The sequence below is a fragment of the Macrobrachium rosenbergii genome, chromosome 24 (assembly GCF_040412425.1).
Source record: "Macrobrachium rosenbergii isolate ZJJX-2024 chromosome 24, ASM4041242v1, whole genome shotgun sequence".
In the NCBI taxonomy this organism is placed as follows: domain Eukaryota; kingdom Metazoa; phylum Arthropoda; class Malacostraca; order Decapoda; family Palaemonidae; genus Macrobrachium; species Macrobrachium rosenbergii.
In genome coordinates, this window is record NC_089764.1 from 29,551,236 (window position 1) to 29,577,428 (window position 26,193).

General features: G+C 36.9%; 1 protein-coding gene across 7 annotated transcripts in view; it reads left to right on the forward strand.

Annotated features, from left to right (window-relative positions):
• Positions 1-26,193, forward strand: part of LOC136851956 (uncharacterized protein CG43867) — a 1,078,149-nt gene that overhangs the window by 329,442 nt on the left and 722,514 nt on the right. For 5 of the 7 annotated variants that reach the window (XM_067126317.1, XM_067126321.1, XM_067126323.1 and 2 more), the window contains exons 2-3: positions 9,902-11,039; positions 19,296-19,310. In XM_067126317.1, coding sequence (XP_066982418.1) covers positions 10,176-11,039; positions 19,296-19,310 — 879 coding nt within the window. In that variant the 5' untranslated portion in view covers positions 9,902-10,175. The remainder of the gene's footprint in view (positions 1-9,901; positions 11,040-19,295; positions 19,311-26,193) is intronic. The other 2 variants (XM_067126319.1, XM_067126322.1) reach the window with 1 other exon arrangement.

Below are 26,193 nucleotides of genomic sequence, written 5' to 3' on the forward strand. Positions count from 1 at the left end.
CTATATATATATATATATATATATATATATATATATATATATATACACATATATGTATATATATATCATATCCTTTATTTTTTGTTGCTAAAGGGATATGTGTAACCATACATAAATCTCAAAGTTATATATCAATACATACATACATACATACATACATACATACATGTACATATATACATACGTACATATACATACACAGGCAATAAAATATTATATGCCGAAAGTCTATATGTTTTTGCCTTTTGTCTGTGTTTAATTTTAAAAGGTGATTGCTAGTAAAATATAAATTATTTTCTCTGGCTTGTCAAAAGTATAAACAACATTGCTTCCAAATTCAATATCTTTCAGTCCGTGACGTTAGTAAAATGCATTGCTCATCAAATTACCACCCGAGAATAAATTGCACTGGCGAAATAGTAGTTTCCGGGATAAGTAAGAAATTTGGATGATTTTAAGAGAGAGAGAGAGAGAGAGAGAGAGAGAGAGAGAGAGAGAGAGAGAGAGAGAGAACAAAGGGGTGTGTTTGATTGCAAAATGCTAAGTGTAATGACTTTACATATTCAGAGACTAAATACTTTCTCTGATTCTATTTTTACATTTTTTATGTAATCAAAGAGCGCACAGTGCATTCCCCCCTCCTATTGTTTTATACTGATTTTATTTATTTGTTTTTTATTAATTTTTTTTAGTGTAATCAAGAAAGTCACAGTGCATTGCCCTCGTGTTTTTTTCCTACTGATTTTATTTATTTGTTTATATATATATATTTTTAGTGTAACCAAGAAAGTCACAGTGCATTGCCCTCGTGTTTTTTTCCTACTGATTTTATTTATTTATCTGTTTATTTATTTTCTTTAATACCTGCCTAGCCTGATAGACTGCTGCAGGTGCTGTTGTTTACACCCGACTGGAATCCTTGGTTTAATTTCGTGCGTGAGATGTTTGCAGTTTGCTTAATTGATTAAGAGAGTACGAAACTTGACTACAGGCCGTATCGGGTAACTTTCGACCCCCGACTCCCGTGAACTCTGTTTGCGCTGTTGAGAGAGAGAGAGAGAGAGAGAGAGAGAGAGAGAGAGAGAGAGAGAGAGAGGGTGGAAAAAGTAGTTTCTGACGGAAATGTCCGCCTAATTAATGCTCTTTGTGGTTCAATTAGTGAAGAATGCCTGTCAACCAGTGGGCTGATTATTGCCAGAAATGCATGGAACGCTCGATAGTGATTGATGGCGTCATTTGGGGTGAAATTAGGGGTGGCACTTTTTATCTCACGCTCACTCTCGTGTTCTCTGTGTGTGTGTGTGTCTGTCTGTCTGTCTGTCTGAGGGTATTGTGCAACTGGAATCTTCAAACGTTCAAAGGAAGATGCAACGCATTGCTATCCCCAAAACATTTCTCCTTGTATTTTAGTGATTTACTTGCATTTTTATCTATTTGTTTATTAATTTGTTAAATTATTTTTTTAGTGATTTACTTGCATTTTTGTCTATTTTTTTATTAATTTGTTAAATTAATTTTTTTCTAACAACTGATCTCTTCTTCCAGTATGTCTTATTACCTTCTGTTACTTCATTCAAATGAACTGGAGGTTACTACCGCGCTTTTCTGGTTCGGCATCTATCAGTTTACGTGGGAAAAAATGGGACCGTGTTTAGTATCAGCCCCTGAGGGTAAACGTAAAAGCATACAAAGAGACGGGAAATATCATGAACACAAACAAAAGCCATAAACATAAGCAAAAGGCGGTAAATATTACGGTTGCCAACTGGTGGGAACCAGGCCGCGGTAGCAGTCTTCAGTTTTACCGGTATGAATACATTTTTTGCAGCGATTACATAAGTAATGTAACAAAATTGCAACATCCTCACCCATTCAGAAATGCAACCGAAGACCTGCATTGTGTTCCTTCAAGTGCATTCCCATTTTCTGAACTAGCTATGTTACCCCTGGAGAAAACGGGTCTGGACCCAAATCGCTGATCATACTTTTTGGATATTTTGGGTATTAATTTCATGTCACCGAGAAGGGCCGAATAGTAATGTTGTGGATGTGTACCGGTAGACGCTGATTGGCTAGAAAGTGGATATGGGATTTGTATTCAGGTAAAAAAAGTAAAAAAGAAAAAAACATTTACGCGTTGACGCCGTCACGTGACTGCATCTTTGTTTATTTGGGAAGGTTGTTGGGGGGGGGGGGTGTTAGAAGAAGCCAGGTAGGTGGTTTTTAAGGCTCTAAATATTAATACTGTTGATTTTATTCGGAGTTGCCAATGCTGCCGTATAATGTCAAAAGGTCAGACGAGCCAAATATTTTTGTGTTGACGCAGTGTGTTATTTAGTATTTGAAATATAAGCTGAAAGGGCTGTTAAGTTGCTTTTATACAGAAAATTCTTCATTTCTAAGCTGCAACGTATGAGGGTGAGGGGGGGTGAAGGAGGAAGGGTTGGGTTTGGGGAGTAGCTCAAATCAGGATCCGGCCGATGAAGGTTTAAATTGTGCAATAGCCGAAATTTCCGCCAGGGTCCGGAAATAATACCCTAATGTATTTTAATACGAATGAAACCGCTCAGACTGCGTTAATATTTCACGACGGTGCCTAATTTTTAATCGAAAGTGAGGTTTATGGTTATAGTTGAAAACCCCACTGTCCCAATCGGGAGAAAAAAATACGTTTGATAAAGCGTATAATTGTTTTTTTATACGTGTTTTGTAACAGATGAAAGTTAACCATTTGATTGCTATCATGCAATTTTTTTTATCGAATGTTTATACAGAAACTACGCGTTATTTGATGTTTTCAGGATAATCGCTCTTCGACATCGTATCGGTCACTTAAATTATAATCAGCATTTTTGCAGTAGTTGTCAAACTCTACTGTTTTTATGACATGCAACCTGTTACTTAAAGGCTTTGGGTCATATTCCTTCATAAAAAAAGGCCAACTTCGTTTTTGATTCCTTATTCTTTTTCACATTTGTTGAATGTTACAGTCTCCATTTTTTTGGGGGTGCGGGAGTTTACCTATATTTCTTCAAAGTAAGAATAGCAGTCCGGTCCATAATTCCAATTGTTACCTTCTTGTTTACTCAAGGAAGACATATGAGTTGACTGGCTGTTTCTCATCTTTATTTTATCTTGCAACTTGCAACGACACTGTATATAGATATTTATGATTTTATATTAAATATTTAATTTTTTTTTAACGTATTCATGATTTTGACAAGAGGTACACTCAATACAGAATATGAGATGTATCAGTCCAATTTCAGCAGCTGTTTGCTATTTACATTTTAACTCCATTAACTCCAGGAAATCATCTTTTTATTGTCCATTCATTTGTATTCTTGTCTTCATTCTTTCACAAGGAGTGTGTGTGTGTGTGTGTGTGCGTATATGTATATGTGTGTGTTTGTGTGTGGGTGTGTGTCATAAAATTTTAAATGATTTCGGGGATCTCTAAATATCAATGGGTCACAATGAGACAGCAGATAGGAAGGGGAGAGGTGGCCTCACAAAACCGGGAGGAAAACAATTGACCCCTTCGTGGCAATAACCTCAACAAAGGAGAAGCGACCATCTTATCCCTTTGGGGAAAACGCAAAGTAAAACGGACTTTTATTCTCGCGCATTGAATTGCGGACGAAAATTGAAATAAAATGTATTCTGCTTTCTCCCCCTCCCCTCTCTCCCCTCCCTCCCTCCCTCCCTCCCTCCTCCCTCGCCCTCCCGACATTTGCCGCGGCAGAAGGAGACGAGCGAAAATGACGTTGTTACCGCGTAGGCGGCCTGAACCCTCGACAGAAGCGATAGTTGGGAAATTGTTTTTCTCCATAACAGTTGTGTGTGTTCTCTGACAGCTTTATATCGAACTCGGCCTTACGGGGTCTTAGGGCTTACCCCTGTAGATCTCTCCGCCATAACTTTCGGTTTCCTCTCTATCCCTTTCTCCCTTATATTTGAGTACACGTATATGCGTATGTTGTGAGTATGTATATATATATATATATATATATATATATACATACATATATATACATATGTATATATATTTTATATATATATAATATATATTTATAAGCATATATACTCACACACATGTCACACATGTGACACACACACACACACACACAACACACACATATATATATAGCCTGTGGTATATATATATATATATATATATATATATATATATATATATATATATATATATATATATATATATATATATATATATATATATATAGCATGTGGTATATTTTGTAGCCTCCCTGAAATCCAAACGGTCCCATGTTCGATACCAGACGAGGATGGGCAGGTGACCAAATTTTACTAAAGAAGAAAGACTGACGAAAACGGTTGCCGTAACTGATAATAAAAAGGTCTTGAGGCTAGCAGCCGCATGCCAAAAGATATGCCGAAAACCTGAAGGCTGGTCTCTTCTGCGTTTGTTCGTTCAGTTTATTATTCAGAAATGCAAGAGGGAAAAATCCTTAATATCCAGCAAGGTTGTAAGTACTGCTAGGTTGAGATGAGTGGCGCACTGTATATAAGGAGGATAAATGTACTTTTGATGAGGTTTCGGACTCTATCTTACATTGAGAGTTAACAAAGACTGGGTTAACAAAATATTTGAATAATCGCACATGCCACATTCCAGTTTTAACCTCATTGTTCTTTTGGGAAAACAGCTTTTAGGTATATATAAAAATGATAAAGTATATTCACTATTGCGGCAAGTGTGTGGATTGAAGAAAAGGGGGGGGGGATTGGTGTGGGAAGGGGGGGGGGTTGCTTAAGGAAGGAACAATTGTAAGAAACAGCGGTAATCAATCATGCCATTTTTATCTGCACGTCTTCCACAAACCATTTTCCAACTTGTGGGAAAGAACGTATAAGAGATTTTTTGTGGGTGCGGAACTTTCTCGTTAAGAATGTAATGTTTGGGAGGCGCATTTTGGATATACAGTAGAAATTATTATTATGCTGTCTGTCGTTTTAGCTGAAACACTTCCCTCAGTGTTCACTTTCACATGGATTGGCACAGTGTCATCAGGTTTCATGTTTTAAATCAGTCTCCTGGACTAGAGGTGTGTTTATAGTTTATACAATTCACTTAGAGAATTTCGTATCAAGACGATAAGTGGACCCTTATGTTGTACATCTTCAAATAGATTGCTCAGTATTGCATCTTTGTGTCTTTGGCAGATAATTCTTTAACTTGTTATTTTGGTAGACAGATATTTGTTATTCTGTCAAAATTTTGTTCCTCGCCAGTCATAAAGCGTAAAATGACAAGTATTCCCGCTGTCATTTTTCCACTCGTATAATCTTCCATTCTTTAAGAAGCGAGTTCGTTTCTTTCTTGGGACATATTATGAAATGTTCTCTTCAAATCATAAACCTTTTCATGACATAATCACCATTCTTTTTATTTTAGTTGGACAAAGTTGAGTCATACCGTAAAACGTGTTATTTTTCAAGTAAACGTTCCATTTTTTCCTCCCAATTGTTAGTAGTGTTACAGGCTTATGGGCAGAAGAAAAGTTTGACGTAAGAGACTGCCTGTTTTTTCTTTTATTGTAATCCAGAGCTCTGGGTCTCTGCGACCCAGATCTCCTTTGTTGATATAAGACTTGGAAGACTAGCGTATCTCTCGCCGGGGTAATATGTTAACTTTTTTGTTCGATGAAAAAAATAATAGTGTTTTATTCTACGTAAAGAGTTTGTTTGTTCCTTTTAAAAGGTTGGTTATCCTTTTTATTTGTGTTTTTTTGAATTTGTTATGTGTTCTGATTATTATTTACGATGGAATTATATTATATCTTCTCAGAAAGCCTTTGTGTTCTCTAAGATAAGACAAAATAGCTTCCATTTTTTCAGACTCTTAAAATGAATATAGAACTGGAATATTCAAAATTGTTAGGCTATAATTTTAGAGAATTCCAAGTGAGGACTGGCCATGGAAGAAAGAATATTTCGCTTAAATGACAAATAATGAATGACCTGCAGTTTAGAGATGCAGGGAATAATACACACTGTTTTGTGAGTCATAAAAATAATTTACTTTATTTTCCTCTGAGAATAAAAGTTTTGCCTCACATGGAGACTTGGTCCATGATATATATATCACCAGATGACATGACAGATTCAATTTTATCATTTGTTATATGTAGCGACTGCTAGAGAGCTTATTACAGAGTAACTGGTGTTATGAATTTTTATTTTGAAGAAGGTTGTTTTAAAAGACATAATGTCTTCATATGTGTGAAATGAACTTTGATAATTACAAAAATTAAAATAGTTATGTAAATTATACCCAGACGCCTTTTATTTTGATAAACTTTAGTATACAATTTTTTGACGGTACAAATGGTATACTCTTTTGTGTAACTTTAGCAGTGTCAATATGAATACATTGTTGGCTGAGTATGATTTTTAAATTGTTTTCGTGGCAGCTTGTACAAAAATGATGACGTGATACCAGAAGAAGAGGCAATAGTGAAGAAAATAAAGAGTAATTGCACGTTTTCTTTCATGGGAAATTCAAAGAAGTCAAATTCACGGATAGCGAAATATCAATGCTATTCACTAGTTTTGCTCTACGTAAGTTGCATCTTCGTATCATTCTAATGATTTCCTTAATACTGAAGAAAGAGGAATTAAATATTTTTAAAACTGAAGAAAGAGGAGTTAGATATTTTGTGTATAGATGATATCAGAGTGACGATTGCTATTCAATTTTCGATAATGGCTTCATTGAGAGATAGGTATTTTGATATTGATATCTTGATTTTAAGTAATGGGCAGTAATAACTTGAATACTGTTGCGAAATAAATTATACCGAACCCGTAGCAGGAACACGCAGGATCCCCTAATTCTTTTATAGCAAGCAGTTCCATTGATGGTAATGTTTTGACCCCATTCTTGATAAACATTATATATTCCTTATACTATCCACTTAAGCCATAGGGAGTAAATATTTCTCTCTCTCTCTCTCTCTCTCTCTCTCTCTCTCTCTCTCTCTCTCTCTCTCTCTCTCTCCAAAACCATGTAAGCCATAGAGAGTTAATACTCTCTCTCTCTCTCTCTCTCTCTCTCTCTCTCTCTCTCTCTCTCTCTCTCTCTCTCATTATTTTTCATGGTCGCTAGTTCCGGAAAACGACTTTTTTTTTTTTGTAGGAGCCGAGAGATCTTGAAAACGTCCTCTTGGCTGGAGAGAGAGAGAGAGAGAGAGAGAGAGAGAGAGAGAGAGAGAGAGAGAGAGAGAGAGAGAGAGAGAGAACTCAAAACGAAACACACCACAGGAATGTTTTTTACCTAATTCGATGTGCAGCTGGGACCCACAGAGAAGAGAGGACTTTTTAATTTTTTTCTTTTTACGATTGGCTGCTCGCCATCAGGCACCATAGGGGCGGAAAGTCAATAGAATCTAAAGGAAACCATATTTTTTTCCCCTCCTGTATTTTTCCCTATTTCTCGCTACTAAATCTGGGATTTTATCCCTTTTTTGTTGGCATAACAGCAGCTGCTTTTTTTTTTTTTAAGAAGTTGTTTTTTGAGCCTTGAGTAAACAAACCTGGTGGAGACTGGTAATACGAATTTAACGACGATAAGTATGTTATGCATCGTATGTTTTTCTTATAATCGGATTTTTGAAATTAATTTTAATTTTTTATTTATCGTCTGTCATCGGAAAATACATTATTTTTAAAAAGGAAAATCCGTCAGGTATAAAATATAGACGCCTGTGTTTTGGTATTTTGTGAATCTTATGCCTTTCTTAATATTTCCGAATGCACCGATATTAAAATGTCTGCTTTTCTAAATTACGGTGGTATAGTTCTTAATTTGTCTTTTATCATTTAATGCTGGGCAAATTGGGGTACCTAGTATCTTATCATTAATAGGATAGATTCATCATAATGGATTTTAACGGATATAAGTGTATTGAATATCTTTTTCAAGTGTTCTCAGTTATTAGTTTATGTATATCTAAACGATAGAATTAATCCCAGCGGAGGAACCTGGAGAGTATTGGACGACAAGCCTCGAAATTGGCTTGCTACAGAGCAAGGGTAATTAGTAGGGGAACCTTGTAACCCTAAGAAAACAGCGTGTAGGAAGCCAGATCCTCAGGAGGAACATGGCAGTCCTAATCAAGAGCCAGAGAAACTAATCTAGAGTTTATGAGAATATGAGGATAATAATTTTATATGGTGGCCTCAGTAAGTGAAATGCGTCGCGCATTGTCCGTAGAGTTTTTCAACCCAACCTCTCATCCAGCATAACGATATTTAGAACTGTCTTACGTAATTTCGTAATAGAATTTTTTGTGTTGACGTAATTGCGCAATGGCATTTTGTGGTTAAAATCGTTAGTACAGTAATAGTTCAGTAATTTTTATCAACGTTGTTCACTATCTATACTTTGCAGTTATATTTCTGATGGATTTACGTATACATTTATCAATGCTCAGTGATGCCCAAACGAACCCAAGGCTACCTGCGAACAAATTTGATGTGAAGATCTATGAAATAATTTTGAACTTGTGCCCTCTAAGCAGATTGTGCTTTCTGGCTCATTTTAATATTCTTAATGCTACACTTTACAATTTAATTCCATTTTATGAGGTTGAAATCACTCTGCCAATCATTCCATCAGCTTATTTCGTTTCTTTCATATCATGAAAAATTCGTGTGAGTAAATGCGAAATTTAGTATTCTTAATGCTTCCCAGACCCCCTATTTTATCCCAAATTAGGGGGATGCGGTTAAAATCACTCGTCGTCAATCATTCCTTCAACTCATTTCGCCTCATTCATATCATGACAGACTGGTGTATATGAATATAAAAAAGTCCGTTTACCACCTGTCAATCATCCCTTCAGGTCCTTTCGCTTTCTGTCATGACAAGCTGGTGTGTTTGTGAATGTAAAAAGACCGCGTACCACACACGTAAAATTGAACCCAGTGACCTACTAATTAATATCCGACCTGGATGAATGGCAAACATTCTCTGGATCCGAACTTTCAGTATTAAAATTCATGTAGTCACCACACCCGGCTTATGGTGGATGCTTCCTGGGATGGTGCTTTGATCACTGATGGCAGGTGGTCAGTTCATCCGTCCTTTCGTCAGGCTGGTGTTCTTTACCAGTGCACTGTCATTGGTCGGTGATGGACCAGGGGTATTATATATATATATATATATATATATATATATATATATATATATATATATATATATATATATATATATATATATATATATATATATAAATATAATTCCCCTTCATATATATATATATATATTTGTATATATAAAATGTCATATATATATATATATATATATATATATATAGGTTTGTTTATTAAAATATTTTTCATATTTATTTTAGTTATTAAGTCTTAGTTTGACTTTTCGACTCTTTATCTCTACGTTCTAGAAATGAGCTTTGTGCATAGATCATGTATCCAAATAAATTTATCTGCTTTTAAATGTTATATATGTGGAATAAACCATACATTTTATAGTAATAATTTCTTTTTTCATTTTTATTTATTTGATTTTATTTCCTAGGAAATTTTTTATTCACGGATTTATATGTTTTTGTAAATGAACTTTCTTTTGTATGAATTAACTGTCGTATGTTTACATCGAAGTTGGCAGCTTATCTTTACTGATAAGAGACATATTTACAGTATTAAACCGAGATCATGTTATGCCAGATCGTTAAACCTCATTCTTTTGTTATAATACTTTAGTTACTAAATATGTACGACAGGGAAAACAGACATCACAATATTTGCTTGTATTGTGATTTCTTTCGTATGCACAGCTTCGACATCGCTATTTACATTTTGTATTAATGTTCTTTTTTCTTTTCTCTGTTCCTTTCAGAGTGGAGATAAGAAGGAGGGAAGAAGGCCTTGGTCACGTCAGCAGCGCGCTGTTAAGGCTGACGGACCTTCTTAGAATCGATTCGTCTCGTCGTCAGCAGATTTCCTCGCGTCGCATCTGCCGCTAACCTCTTTTGACCTGACTCTCGAAGCTTCGTTTCCCTCGATCCCTCGCGTGGCGGGAGTGATGAGGGGCCCGAGAGAGAGCGCCTTCTTCAACGTTTCGTGCTAGCTGTACCGGTTCCCGTGGGCGTCGCGCTCCCAGAGACTTAGCCATGGCCGAGGGAGATGATCCATCCAGTTTAGGAGGGGGAGGAGGAGGTGGGGGCTACCCTCGCCCTTATTCCCACGTCATCCAGTCTTCGGCCTACCCCCACGACGTGGGCATGAGCTCTCACAGACTCTCTGACTCCAGGTTCTTCTTCTCCGAGAGGCGGCTGTCGCAGCTCTTCAACGTCGACGCCTGGACGGAAGAGGGGGAGGTCCCCGGGAACGACTTCGGGGAGGAGGACGACCGCAACCGCGACCCACCCCCCGAGCCTGCCCCACGTGCCTCATACTGCCAGCCTTCTCCGGGCACGCCTGGCGATGCCATACCCCAGCCAGCAGACCCGCACTACCCGGGCAGTAGGAGGGAGCCTTCCATATACTCGACCCTCAGTTCGGGCGTTCATCTGGACCCGAGGTTTTCGGCCGAAGTGGCCCTCGACATGGCGCGCTTATCGACGCTCAGCGGCGGGTCGGGACGCTTCAGCTCCGGCAGGATGGACGAGGACGAGGACGAAGATACCTACGTCGGGGGGAACAACGGCGACGTCACGCCCACCCCGGGGTCGCCCGGGTCTTGTCGAGGGTCGAGGAGTATCTCTTCTCGCTATTCCCAGCTCTCGGCGCTGACTGATTCCTTGGCCTCGTCCTGCCACCGATCCTCTTTGCCCTCGGTGTTGTCCGAACTCGCCGGAGAGGTGGACGGCGTGGCTGATCTGCTGACGGACGAAGACGAAGCCCTCGGGCCTGGCCCTCTGGTGTGGGCGGGGGACGAGGTCGTCAACTGGCAAGAGCGATGCCTTGAGCTGGAACTCTCCCTGCAGAGGTTCCGTGATCAGGCCGGCAAGATTAGGGAACTGCTCCGTGAAAAGGTAAGGCAGCGACGGTCATTTGATCTCGCTTTTCTGTTGCGTTTTCTCCCTCACGATTCATGTACCATTAATGTCAGCCATTTGTCTTTTATTATTTTCGCTAGTTCCAAATGATGTCACAGAATGCGTGGTCATTAACACCTCCTATACACTTATCTGTAATAGTAGTTCCTTTGCTATTTGAAAGTATTGATTCGTGCAAGTATAAATTTATATTAAATTCTCCTGGTAAGTTTTACTCGTACTTAAACGTACTTATCAGTTAAGAAATGGCTAATCATTATCTTGTTCATTCATTGCTGCCTTAAAGCCTTTTACTGGTTCACAGTCTTTTGTTTTCATTCGTACCAGCGTTTTTGTGATGACATCGAAAACAGTTTAATGTACTGTACGTATCAGAAAAAGCGAACATTTTATAATGTCCAGATTAATAGTAAGATCTATGTTCAAATTATTACCTAGTTTTAAATAGGCATTTAAGTAATCATATCAATTCCTGAAAAGATTATTCTTATTTCATTTAATTTTTCAAACCGATTTCCGTATTACAAGACGTCCTTCAGCTCTCGAGTGATTTTAAGCTAAAATCATATTCGTATTATCCGAGTGTTGCCTTGTTATTACAAAAGATATTTCATGACAGCTAACGCCGTGACAATTTTTTTTTCTGGTAAAGCCTAGTTTCGATCTCGTACAGAAGAGAATGCGGGAGTGAATGTTTCTCTTGCGGTGCAAAATATGAAGATTCAGTTATATAAGAATTGCCAGTGGGAGTTGATATTGCTATAGAGATCAACGATAATTTGGTTCTTAAAGAACAAAAAATATTTGTGGGGATTTCGTGAACAGACAAGAACTGCTATTTTCAATTGGTTTCAGACAAATGTCAAGCGATATTATCATTTAAACAAGCAAAAAATGCGCCGAAGTTTCGTCGACGCAGTCGAGTTTTCTGTACAGCTGTTACAGCGTATAATCAAGGCCACCGAAAACAGATCTATCTTTCGGTGGTCTCGGTGTAATGCTGTATAAGCCATGGTCCATGAGTCTTTAACCACGACCTGGTGGTGGCCTATGCTATATCATTGCCAGAAGCACGATTATGGCTAACTTTAACCTTAAATCAAATAAAAACTACTGAGGCTAGAGGTTCTGCAGTTTGGTATGTTTGACGATTGGAGGGTGGATGATAAGCATCCCAATTTGCAGCCCTCTAGCCTCAGTAGTTGTTAAGATCTGAGGGCGGACAGAAAAAGTGCGGACGGACAGACAAAGCCGGCTCAATAATTTTCTTTTACAGAAAACTAAAGTGGAAGAGAAATTTTCTGATGGTATACAGAATTAACTTTAAAAAATAAAGATTCTTTGAGCCATAATGTAAAGATTGAAGCTTCATGCAGGAACTAGGAAAATAAGATAATTGAGAGAGTAAAAAACGCGGAGTAATATCGAAAATGTGAAAGTTTGCTTATGGTAAATATGTAAATGAATAATCGTATATCTGAAATGGGGAAATTGAAGGAAATCTCCAGAATGAAAGTGTAATATACAGTATGTATATATATATATATATATATATATATATATATATATATATATATATATATATATATATATATATATATATATATATATATATATCAATCACCTGTGGTAATGTGTAATAAATGAGTCACGTACAAAAGTGAATCTAATTATATATATATATATATATATATATATATATATATATATATGTGTGTGTGTGTGTGTGTGTGTGCATGTGTGTGTGCGTGTTGTGTGTGCATGTGTGTTGTCTGTGTGTGTATGCTGTCTTGGGACGCTTGAAAATAAGGCGCAGATGCTAAAAAAGAGTGGGGGCAGTTGAGTGACTTAACGAAAAATTCTGGAAGAAACTCACTTGAGTTTGAAAAATGCAAAGGAATGAATCTTATGAAGTTTGTTTGTGAAAACTTTTAGGGTGGGAACTGCTGGGAATCAAAATGAGAGAGAGAGAGAGAGAGAGAGAGAGAGAGAGAGAGAGAGAGAGAGAGAGAAAGAGAGAGAGAGAGAGAATATAAGTCTTTGTACGGGACTGTTGCCCATTCCAGTTTACGTAAGTCTGAAAAATTCAACCACTGAAAAGTAAGTCCTAGCGTTTACCGATTTTTGCCAACCCTCTCTCTCTCTCTCTCTCTCTCTCTCTCTCTCTCTCTCTCTCTCTCTCTCTCTCTCTCTCTCTCTCAATGGAATGGAAAAATATCCTTTTAATGGTTACCTCCATGATACTAAATTTATAGCATTTTTATTCGTATTGACTGAGAGAGTTTGAACATTCAGTAGACTTGTTCATTCCTTTTCCAATTGCTACCTTTTTCCTGAAAATAATTAAATATATAAATAAGTAAATTTAAATGTTCGTTGTCAGTTCTCTTACGGTGTTTTCATCATCACATGTACTAAAACATAGCCTCTACCTATTTAGACATATGTGTGAAAGATTTTTTTTACAGCCCTTTTTTCAAACTTAGTTATCTTTTTCCAGCACGCCTCTCTCTCCTTTTTTGAAATCGCTAAATTCATTTTTCCGGCCTCCCCCCAACTCTTTACTTTACTCCCCTTAAAAATTGTGGAGCCTGTGGAGAGCACAGAATATATCCTTAAAATTAAAAAGAAAGTTTTTGACTTTATATTCCGTAAAATAAAAATAAAAAAATCTAAAAGCTTCTTGTTTCCGAAGTTGATATTTTGAATAGATTTTTAGGCGTGTTGTTGTTTGCCATTGATATCCACGAAAATAAAAGACTCCGCTGTGTTGGTGCAAACAGCGCATGAAAGGAACAACAAACATTGTGCTAAGAATTTTGCCTGTCAGGAATTTTCGACCCATGTCAGTTTTGATTTTAAAAGGGCAACGAATTATTTCCTGAGTAGACCGAGATGTATTCATTCACCTGTGTTTATTTGAGAATGGAAAATGGTACGTAATTCTATGTTCAGGCTATGGACAGAGTTCTGATAAATATAGCTGGGAAGCTGACATTGTATTGCTTCCAGTAGGAATGATACATTTGACGTGACATTTTTATGAACGATAGTATACATTAAAAAGGGTGTATGCTGTCGGCTGCTTTTCTTATACACGTGTGCTCGGCGTCTATGCCAGATGTTCGTTGTGAGGAGTGGATGCCCCAAGGGTATGAGTTCGGGCAGCCAGATAAGACGGACGATTGGTCCATGTGGGACCTTACACCTAAATCCACAAAGACATAGAATTGAAGAACGCATACATCTACTTAGAGGACTAATTATCCAAGTGTTCTTTTCCACTGCAATATGTAGCATCCAAGTGAATGAGAGTATTTGAAACTACTCTTAGTAGGGTCTCTGCCTTACGTAAATCTTGAAACACTTTTATGAAGACAGCTTTCGCAAGTTTTATGGGTCTGAGTACCTTATGCAATATAACTGATGCCTGTGTTGTTTCTTATGCTGATATGGTGGCATTCAAGTAAATGTTTAAGGAGAAAATGAATACAATAGCAGCTAAACTGAGAAGTAACAAAGATTCCATATTAACCCTGCACTCTGTTATTTTCTAGTTCTCTTACTGATAACAGCAAATCCACATAGTTCCTAACCTAAACTAACCAGTACTTTACACTTAACATTCAATTAAAGGGATTTACTTAAAGATATTTATCCTGACGCCGATGGAACTGTGGAACAGTCTCCTTGAGGATGTCGTGCAGTTGGAACTTCGGAAGTTCAAGCGAAGATGCAATGCATTACCAACCTAAAACAATTCTCCTTGTATTTATTGATTGACTTACACTTTTATTTATTTATTTATATTTATTTATTTATTTATTTATTTATTTATTTATTTATATGTTAATTTATCCGTTTTTCTAATAACTGATCTCTTTCTGAATTTTCCATTACATTCTGTTACTTCTTTCGAATAAACACCACATTCTTTGGAAGCTTGCATTTCAAGTCAGTGGCCCCTTTGGTGGGCTTGTTCCATATGAATTCGGTTCATCTTCCCTTCTGTACTTCTTTCGATGAACACCATAATATCCTATGGAAGTTTCAATTTGAAGTTATTAGCCCTAATTCATCTGAATAATAATAATAATAATAATAATAATAATAATAATAATAATAATAAAATGGAAGCTGAGCAAAAAGTAATGATAACGTCGCCGCTCAGTACAAAACATCCGTTAAGTTGAGGTAGATTAAGTTGAGGCTTTACTGTACTCATACCTGAGACGCTGAGAGCGTACCTGTACGGTACGCGTTGGGAACCCAAGATTTTCTTCCCCACCTGTGCAAACATTCAAATCCGTCGAAATTCGCCCCTTTCATTTGTATTCAGATTAAAACCGAGTGTTTTCGAGCCTTAGCTTGGCAATGCATTACTACTCTTATTCTATATGTCTTGCATTTCAGTACTTTTTTTTTTATCTATTTATCTATTTATTATTTTTTTTTCTTTTTTGTTAAGTGGTATCTCATAATAATAATAATGATAATAATAATAATAATAAAAGAGACATTTCTCCCTGAGAGGTTGATCAGTGGAATCGTTTGCACTTCCAAAATCGTCATCTTTTCCACGTCATTCCAGGCGGAAGAATCCGGGAAACTGGGAATGGAGTGTACTGTTATAGCAGCTGTTGGGTTGGTGAAAGCTTACGTTTTGAAGTCTGGTGGGATGTTTGCAAGTGTCCATTCCCTGTTCCAATTCACTGAGTGTTGTTGGTTCTCTCGGGGAGTAACCGATTCTGCGTTATGTCGAGTTTTGTGTTTGTAGCTCTTTAATATTTGTAAGTTTATATAATATATATATATATATATATATATATATATATATATATATATATATATATATATATATATATATATATATATATATATATATATATATATATATATTAGTGTGTGTGTTGTGTGTGTGTGTGCGTGTAATAGTGAACAATCAGGTATTCTTATATTTAGTCAGCCGTGCGTCCTTTTTATTAAGTATAGAGCGAGGAGATTTCAAAATGCGTTTCTACAATATATATTTGAGACAGACCTGTTTGATAAAATCACAAGAGGACGAACTCACACAGCCTCTATTGAGGGTCAACGCGTGAAATAATAATATTTCATCGTCAAAATTAAATTATTCTGTTGTCATTTCATTTCTCAAACAAATCTCGCAGCAAATCAAATGTCGAATTGCATTATGTTTATAAAATCGAATTATGAAAACCTATTTATCCAGATTTTTTATTTGGGGGGGAGGGTGAAGTTTGCTTTAGTGCCGTATTTTCGAAATTCATTTGCTGTCGGACCATTTGGGGAAAAATTATTGGTTTAGTATTGATGATTTATCCAGGGTTTGAACATGACAGCGGACTGCATTTCTTTTATTGTGAAAATATGTGATAATGTATCAAATTTGGATGTTAAATCTATTTTGCTCGCCTGCGGTGTTGGTGAGAATTGACAGGTAAAAACTTGCATTAGAAATGTACATACAATACCGTGGTGTAATATATAATATATATGTGTGTATGTATATATATATATATATATATATATATATATATATATATATATATATATATATATATATATATATATATATATATATATATATATATATATATATATATATATATATATATATACACACACACACACACATACACAGTATATGCATGACTTCCTTCATTCAGCATTTGACTGGGAAGGAATTTTTTTTAATTAGTAAAGGGATATGGAAATCCATTCAGTTACTTACCAAAAAATCTGTTTCACTAAAAACATTACACCTCTCTCTCTCTCTCTCTCTCTCTCTCTCTCTCTCTCTCTCTCTCTCTCTCTCTCTCTCTCTCTCTCATGTCTGCTGGTGTATGGAAGGGATATGAAAATATTTTGCTTTTATTCTTTCCCGCTAAACCGTTCAGTGAAACTGACAATTTGATTCGAGTTGGGATTCAGTGATAGACTAAAACAAGTAAAAAATGCGCCGAAGTTTCTTCGGCGCAATCGAGTTTTGTGTACATCTATAATCATGGCCACCGAAAATAGATCTATCTTTCGGCGGTCCCGGTATAACGATGTATGACCCGCGGCCCATGAAACTTTAACCACGGGTCGGTGGTGGCCTGGCCTATGTCGTTGCCAGACGCACGATTGTTGCTAACTTTAACCTTAAATGAAATTTTTAAAAAAACTACGAAGACTAGAGGATTGCAATATGGTATGTTTGATGATGGGGAGGGTGGGGGTTGGATGATCAACATACCAATTTGCAGCCCTCTAGCGTCAGTAAAGTTTAAGATCTGGGGGCGGACAGAAAAAAGTGCGGACGGACAGACAAAGCCGGCACAACAGTTTTCGTTTCAGAAAACTAAAATCAGCTTCTGTACGAAAGTAGCACTGTGAATCGTCAGCTACCCTAACCTTTTGATAAGGAGAACGATAACATACGGGGGATGAAACAGATGACTAACATTACTTCACGATGATATTAATGCAGTATAAGATGCCACTGACTGAGGATGACGTCGCCTTCCTAATTATTCTATAAAACTCTTGAAAATTATCGACTTAGGCACGTGGATATTCAAATTGTCAGCTAGAGAGAGAGAGAGAGAGAGAGAGAGAGAGAGAGAGAGAGAGAACAGCGGCCAATGAAATTGCAGAGCCGAAAATTGCTGTCAGTATTTTGAAAACCAGCGAGAGAGAGAGAGAGAGAGAGAGAGAGAGAGAGAGAGAGAGAGAGAGAGAGTTAATATAATCATTTAGAAAGTGCGTTGTTTATAATCAGGCCTCCCCTCCTCTCCCCCCCACTGAGAGAGAGAGAGAGAGAGAGAGAGAGAGAGAAGAGCGGCCAGAATGCATAGCTGAAAATTGTCAGGCATGAAAACCAGAGAGAGAGAGAGAGAGAGAGAGAGAGAGAGAGAGAGAGAGAGAGAGAGAGAGAAAGAGAGAACTTTTTTTTTTTTTTTTAGAAAGCGGCATTATCTTAATAATTACCCTAAGTTTGTCTGTACCGGTTAAGAAGAAAATAATGTCAGGGAGTTTTTTTTATAGATACCGGACGTTATTTAATTTCAATTCAAAATAATGTCTGACTTGAATGAAAGCGTGGATTGAAGAAAGGCTGCGATCTATTTTTGGCTTGACAATCTAAATCGAAAGCTAGGATATTTTTCCTTTTTTATTTCTGACAATATCAGCCAAAAGATATGATGGTGTTTTTTTTATTTATTTATTTATTTTTTTTTTTATAATGGGACTAGTTTGAAGACAGCAAAGGTACTGTAAAATATCACTATTTGTGGTGGCAAAAACTCCTTATCTATACTAAATCCTTCGACTTATTTTGTTTTTTTAAATAAACAAATTCTGCTATCTGTTGACTTTGAAGCATAATCGTAATGCACTTCAAATTGATTATTAGAACTGTATAAATATATAAAGAATTTTAGAAAAATGCATAGTAGCCTTATAACGAAGTAACTAGTAGCTTTGAAATGAGCGTAGTATGCTTTGTAATGTAGCATATGGTTCCTTTTGATTTGATTAAAGAAAAGTTCTAAAAAGATTCAACCCTTTTCTGTAAATATGACTGCTCCTTTCATCCACAAACTGGGATGTATATACATTTTAATATTCACGATCTGGCCGGTAGAAAAGTTTGTTAATTATGATTTCAGTAACTTCATTCTAATTAAAGAACATTCATTACATTTCCAGCACTATAATGCCCACGTTGCTTCGTTAGTATGCATAGGATTTAGTCCTTTAACTTTGCTGATTTTGTCTGTTTTCCATTAATTCTCGCAGTCTACTGCCTTGCTTTTTCATTTATTTTCAGATTTTTTTTTTTTTAGAACTTGTTGCGTTCACTTTAGTTACCACACTAAAACGCATTCCTCTCTCTCTCTCTCCCATTTTAGTTACGACCTTTAATGCATCTCTCTCTCTCTCTCTCTCTCTCTCTCTCTCTCTCTCTCTCTCTCTCTCTCTCTCTCTCTCTCTCTCTTTTAGTTACATTTTAAATGCATCTCTTAAATGCATCTCTCTCTCTCTCTCTCTCTCTCTCTCTCTCTCTCTCTCTCTCTCTCATTTTAGTTGCCACCTAAAAATGCATCTCTCTCTCTCTCTCATTGATGTTGAGGGGGCGTGGGGGATCCTTTGTATTCCTGAGCGCCCAGCTTATTTTAATCTAACTGAAATATTTTTTTCTTTTTGTCTTCCCAAACATAGCGACTAAAGGGAAAGGTATGTAATGTGGTCTTTGGTTTTGGTTTTCCCTCTCTCAGTGGATTTTAGCTATCAATCATTAGCTTTTACACATTGTTTTCCCACTGTCTTCATTTCTCTCGCACTGTTCACACACGTTGGGAGATGCTTCAGAAGTAAAATAGTTCACTCCGTAGTTATAGAGATTATTTTCAGGAGTGTTCGTAAGATGGTTCGATGACGTCCATCTCCGTTTGTAGGAGTGATTCTACAGTCGGATCCTGTATTTACTTAAGTTTTCCTATCTGCTATCTACAGTACTTTGAAACCTCTTTTGAAAACAGAGCATGCTTTAGAAACGCCGTACTGTATGTTAAACTATCTTTGGACAATAGGTGCATGGCTGAGTGGCAGAGGCCGACCCACACTAAAGCTGTAAAGTATTTCTTCCTTCCTACTTATGAAATAAAAGCTACATTATTTTAAAATCGTAATGTAGGTAAAGCTGCTGTTGATGTTTTATGTGTAGAGGAAGTTGACAAATACGTCCAAGTGCTTTTTTGTTTTAGGTGAGTTCATGTTAATTGTTATGTCACTCTCACGTCCATCAACCAAACTTTCCTTGAGCGAAAGCACACACACACACACACGAGCCCTTTGCTCTCATTCACCATGTCACTATTTTGGTTTCGCCATCACGTGCCGTCAGCCAACCATCTGTGGATATCATATTCATACTGACAAACTTCGTTTCTTTCAGAGTGTATCAGAAAGTGATATACATGTATCTGTATTGAAATACAAGGTAGGTCGTCAATTAAAGGGACTGGTATAGCTTCTTTACCTGTTATAAAATCTTAACAAAAAGTGAAAGTTTCACTAAAGCATGTTGCTAGATGTTTGGTGATTACGTTTCATGGTTTAGGAAAAGCTGGTAATGATGCAGTTTTAGGTAGATTTCGGAACATGAACAATTATGAGTGATAACGCTGACGTTCAGGCCTGTAGCTTCACCAGCGTGAAAACCAAGTAGCTGAACTGTTGTTGCATGTAGTGATGCCTTTAGAAATTGCTCTAAAGCACTAGAAGTTACTGTAGCCGGAAAACGAATCACACATAGTCCCTGGATTATTTTTGAGTGCACTGTCACAAGTAGGTGAAGCTATTTATGTTCCCATCTGTTATTTAAAGTGTTAATTATCTTCTACACCAGATCTCGTACTACAAAGCATTAGAGGTATACTTTTTTACGTCACATTCTGCATATTGCTATGAAATTATACAAGAGCCACTTAACCAGTTGACGATTCATTGCAAATGCTGTAGAAACCTAAGTCGTGTTAGGTAGGAGTCAGTGCCAAAGATTTGGTATTGATAATGTACTTTACAATTCAAGTTAAATGGTGCCTAAAAAATGGCGTTAGAGTCTCATCAGGTTTTACCCAAAAAAACATTTGCATAAAGCTGTTACTTTGAATAACATTGTAAGAGGCGCCTTATGGCAAACAGGAATGAAGTGTATGGTAGAATATGTCAGCTTTTTAATAACATTGGACTAGGCAAGTGAACTGAGAGGCACAATAGTGCCCTAAAATGGAAAACTTACAGTATCTGCAAAATTTTCGAAATTGAGATATGCCACCTATTCGGCTCGTGAAACACTAATACGCAAGTTACTGCAGTTTCAGAATGATTCTTCAATGCTTTCCACGACTATTGCATCATCAGTAGAAATGCAAGTATCTACCATTTTTCTTAGTTTTGTTATTGCACATACTGTACTGCAGTCTTCAATTTTAGGGCTGAATAGTAGTGATGGCACAGTTACAGCCTTCCTTCAAAAAACCAACAGATGACGTTTATTAGAACCTATTTCCTTTGGTTTATATGTCCTTAGACAGTTGATTTATCCTCTGTGCTGTATCATATGTAATTTCCTGTGGGTGGAAGTTATTCCTAGGGTAAATTGAATTTGATAATAATTGTTTATCAGTGACTCACTATTTGAAAGTGAAAAATAAAAAAAGATGCGTAAAAAGTATAAACAAGTGTGCCAGTTTGACTAATAACATACATTGAAAAGCGAATGTAGGCATTTCTAAAATCGTTAGGACAAGGGTTTCGCAGCATTGCAGAGAATAGAATTGCCCAGATGCTTATCTCTTAAGCCTACAAGAATCCTTCATGATATTATTCCCCATTTTCTGTGTCAGTTGTTCAAATTGTCGAGCTGTTTTGGTTTTGTTTGTCAGCAAAATGTTACATTACCTGTTTCACAAACAAGAATTAGTATGATATTAAATTTGCCTAAAATCATAAGTAAACAATTTTTTTCAAGAATTTCAAATGTTTTTCGTAGATTTCTCTATTGGACATCATAAATTTTCGTCTGTCATTCGTATGGCTTTTTGGTACACACACACACACACACACACACATATATATATATATATATATATATATATATATATATATATATATATATATATATATATATATATATATAACCAAATATCTTACTATTGTGGTAGCAGTAGAAAATAGAATATTCTACGATAATCGTAAATCTTATTTCCTCAGGAGAACCGCCAAGGTAGGATTAGAGTCGAAAGGGTTGCGCAGGTACCGAATGCCCCTTACATAACAGTCTTGATATATTTTGGTCAGGATTTCTCCCCTCCTCCTTCTCCTCCGCCTCCTCCTTCTCATCCTACTCCTCCACCTCCTTCTCCTCCTCTTCTTCCCCCACCTTCACCTCCTTCATCCACCTCCTCCTCCTCCTCCTCCTCCCTCCTCCTCCTCCTCCTCCTCCTCCTCCTCCTTCACCTTCACCTTCACCTTCATCTACTCCTCCATGTCCACCTCCTCTACCTTCAGCTCTTCCTCTTCCTTCTACTCCTTCTCCTCCTCCTCCTCCTCCTCCCCTTCTTCCTTCTCCACCTCCTCCTCCTGGCCTCCTGCAGGTGGTGCATCAGAAACAGGCAGTTCGTTCCGGCTCCAAATCTGGGTAATCCCCGGGTGCTTACATCCTCCCCCGAAATGAATAACTGAAGCCACTCGTGAATTTCCAGGGGCTCTGTTGCGGGCCGTTTCATTAAGAGTTTGTTTAATGAGATTGCCACGCCCGATCCAAGCGTTACTCGGGGGTGGGGAAGGGGGAAAAATGGGAATGGGGTAGGGAAATTGTTTTTCCTTTGAATTATGCACGCAAGAAGATCCGCCTTGTGTATGTAAGTTATGGATCTGTCGTAAAGACTCAAAGCTTGAATGGTTCTCTATCTGTCAGTCATCAGAAAGATAGAGAAAACTATACAAATTGAATGCAATATTAGATATTTAAAAGAGAGTCTACTACCCATATTATTATTATTATTATTATTATTATTATTATTATTATTATTTATTATTATTATTATTATTATTATTATTATTATTATTATTATTATTATTATTCAGAAGATGAACCCTGTTCATATGGAACAAACCCACCACGGGGGCCACTGACTTGAAATTCAAGCTTCCAAAGAATATGCTATTCATAAATGGTGTTCGTAAGCCTACGTGCCAAGCAATTACTAATTAAACCCACATATCTGTGAGTTTTGTCTGCGTTTCGGGAACTACCGAAGTTCACCTGAAAAAGTTTGTGGATCGCAGAATCTGACAGATTGCTGGTTCGCGGCAGGAGAATGAAAATGTCGCATAATTATCGGGGAAACAGTGAATTGGGCATGTGGACGGCAGAGTAGCGAAGCAGATAAACCAGATGAACCCAGGTTTAACGGCAGATTATCCAGATCGGGTTGGGAATGACCCTCTGGCTCAAGTTGGTAAATAACCACTGATTTCATGACTCTTTTTTTTTATGTATCTTTTTATTGTTATTGGTAAATATCTTTTGCGTGATCTCGTGCAATGGAAAGCTCTCGAATGGTAGATAGTGTTAGTACACGGAAGCAGATCTCCGTTCACATATACAAGCATGAGTGCAACATAATTTTGTATGTAAGTATGTATATGTATATATATATATATATATATATATATATATATATATATATATATATATATATATATATATATATATATATATATATATATATATATTGTGTATTTTATATAAATACCAGTCCATTTATTACTTATAATTCCCCTTCAGTGATATTCCAGAAGTAGCAATTGTATATCAAACCATTTATAGCTTATATAATATATATATATATATATATATATATATATATATATATATTAAACAACATTTAAGAATATGAAGAACAGTCACCTTTCTTAAAGATGGGGATAAAATAAGACACACTTGCACATATACTGTGTATGTATATATATATATATATATATATATATATATATATATATATATATATATATATATATATATACATACAAGTATATGAGCAAGTCTTCTTATTTTATCCCCATCTTTAAGAAAGGTGACTGTTCTTCATATTCTTCAATATATTCTTCATTCACTACTACATTATTACATCTCAACTCGGAAGGAGACGGGAGCAGTCACTAAATGGGGCACTTGTGCTAATGGCGGACCCGAATTTTAATCGCTTAATATTCATAGGACTTAAGATTGCGGAAGACGAACTTAATTTCCGTTGAATAATCCCCGAGATGAATGAAGACCCTTTTAGAATAATAAAGGGGGATAAAGGAGAGGCCCAACAAACTTATTTACTTTTTAGACAACTTAGGCTGCTGCCTAAAATAATTAGCTGTACACACACACACTTTTATATATATATATATATATATATATATATATATATATATATATATATATATATATACATATATATGTGTGTGTACTATATACACATACATACATACTTTAACAGGTACACCTTGTTAAGCAATGTGAAGAAAAACAGATTTATATAAATATATAAGAGTAAATAGCGAATATCCCCTCACATTCAACTCGCCCAAGATTTAATTACGATGTCATCTTGCCCAAAATCTGGCGTCACAATTACTGTGGTCATTGATGCCGAAAGTCAGTCCTATTTCTTTCATGTGAAAACCAACCTTGATGAAATCCAGTGGTAATTAGGTCCGTATTAGTAACGACATCCTCCACGGCCATAGAAACCGAATGTATGTGAATGATGGCTTCCATACGTTGAAACCCCTCTCCCATCCTGACACCTGGTCACCCTGCTTCCCCTACCACCTACCCCCTATGTCCTAACCCCCTACGTGGCATCAGCAGGACCAGAAGCAGGGAAAGGAGTAGTGGCTTCAGCAACAGAAGGAGCGAAAGCAGAGAAGCAGAGAGAGAGAGAGAGGCAGCAGAAGCAGGCAGCAGGCAAGCAGGCAGGCAGCAGCAGGACGTGTAAGGGGGGCTGTAAAAAGGTTTGCACAAAAGGAGAGATCATTAGGCAGATTGCAGGGCGTCTCTTGTGTGTAGTTGCTCTCTCTCTGGTGGTGGGATAAAAACGACATGCAATGGGAAGGTTTCGCGAATACGGACGTATATATTCCTGGCCGCTCCGCCTTTTATAGTGCGTTATGCTCCCCCCTCTCCCCTCCTCTCCCCCCCTCTTCTCCCTCCCCTTTCTCCCCCTCCCCCCAACCTCCCTGCCGTCCATTTATTCCCCTCTCTTTATTCTCATCGCTTCCGAAGTCTCTTTATTCTCATCGCTTTCGACTTTTTCGATTTTGCCTTCACTGGTTCTTTGCGTGCGTTCATATTGCCTTTGGCTTCTCTCTCTCTCTCTCTCTCTCTCTCTCTCTCTCTCTCTCTCTCTCTCTCTAGTCCAGTCGAGAGCGTTGCTTTATTCCCCTGATCTCCTTGTTGGAGGTAATGTGCGCGCGCGTGTGCGCTCGCATGTCTTTCTCTGCGTGGAACGTCTCGCTTTGTCGCGAGCCTCGAAGACGTTAGGAGGAAATTCAGGAAATGGTTTTGAAAGTTCAGGTTGAAGAACGTTGTCTTCTGAAAGGGTTTATGGAAAGATGTGGTTTCCAGATTTCCAGTTCGTTTCATGGAATGGCGCATTTTAGCTTATTTTTAAAATTTATTTTCCAGTTTTGTTTCTGTATTGTCATTGGTTGTCGTTTTACTCATATTTTTTATCAGTTTATTTATTAATTTATTTTTCCATTTCAAATAAGTGACCTCTTTTTTATTTATTTCCCATTAGCTTCTGTTACTTCTTTCAAATCGACACCACATTCTTTGGAAGTTTGAATTTCAAGGCAATAGCCACTTTGGTGGGCTTGTTCCATATGAATAGGGTTAATGTCTGGATAATAATAATAATAATAATAATAATAATAATAATAATAATAATAATAATAATAATAATGCAGATGACGGTTTAATGGTAATATTTGTTGACGTCAACATTTCTGTTGTGAGGGGAAACATTGATACTTTTTTTGCCGTAAATGCCTGATTGAAAAAATACCTTGGCTTGGTTGTTAGCAATTTAGTACAAGTAGCCAATTCCATTTTTTTATGTAGAAAGCTAATCATTATTTGATGAGAAATTTTTTTAATTTATTTTCATCGTCGAATGTTTAGTAAAGAAACAACCAGTCTAATGGTTAGTTATGTATCTAAGAAATAATAGTATTTTTATTTTCGTAAAAGCTTTTCTCCCTTAAAGGGAAGTCGCTTCGATAAAAAAAGGAATCTTTGATCTCTTAGTAACTAAACGTCCAATTTCTTTAACATATCTTGTTCCTATTTTCACTACTTATTGGAGAACAGTGCCTTAGGATAAGCACATTCGTATTTTACAAATGACTCAGCAGGCAAACATGCCCAACAAGTTATTCTGTTTTTTACCACTTCTGTGCATTTCCACATTTCCACGTCATTCCGATCCTTCACACGCCACATATCCTATGCAATTGCGCAAATATTTACCACTCAGTCAAAGTTTGAGAA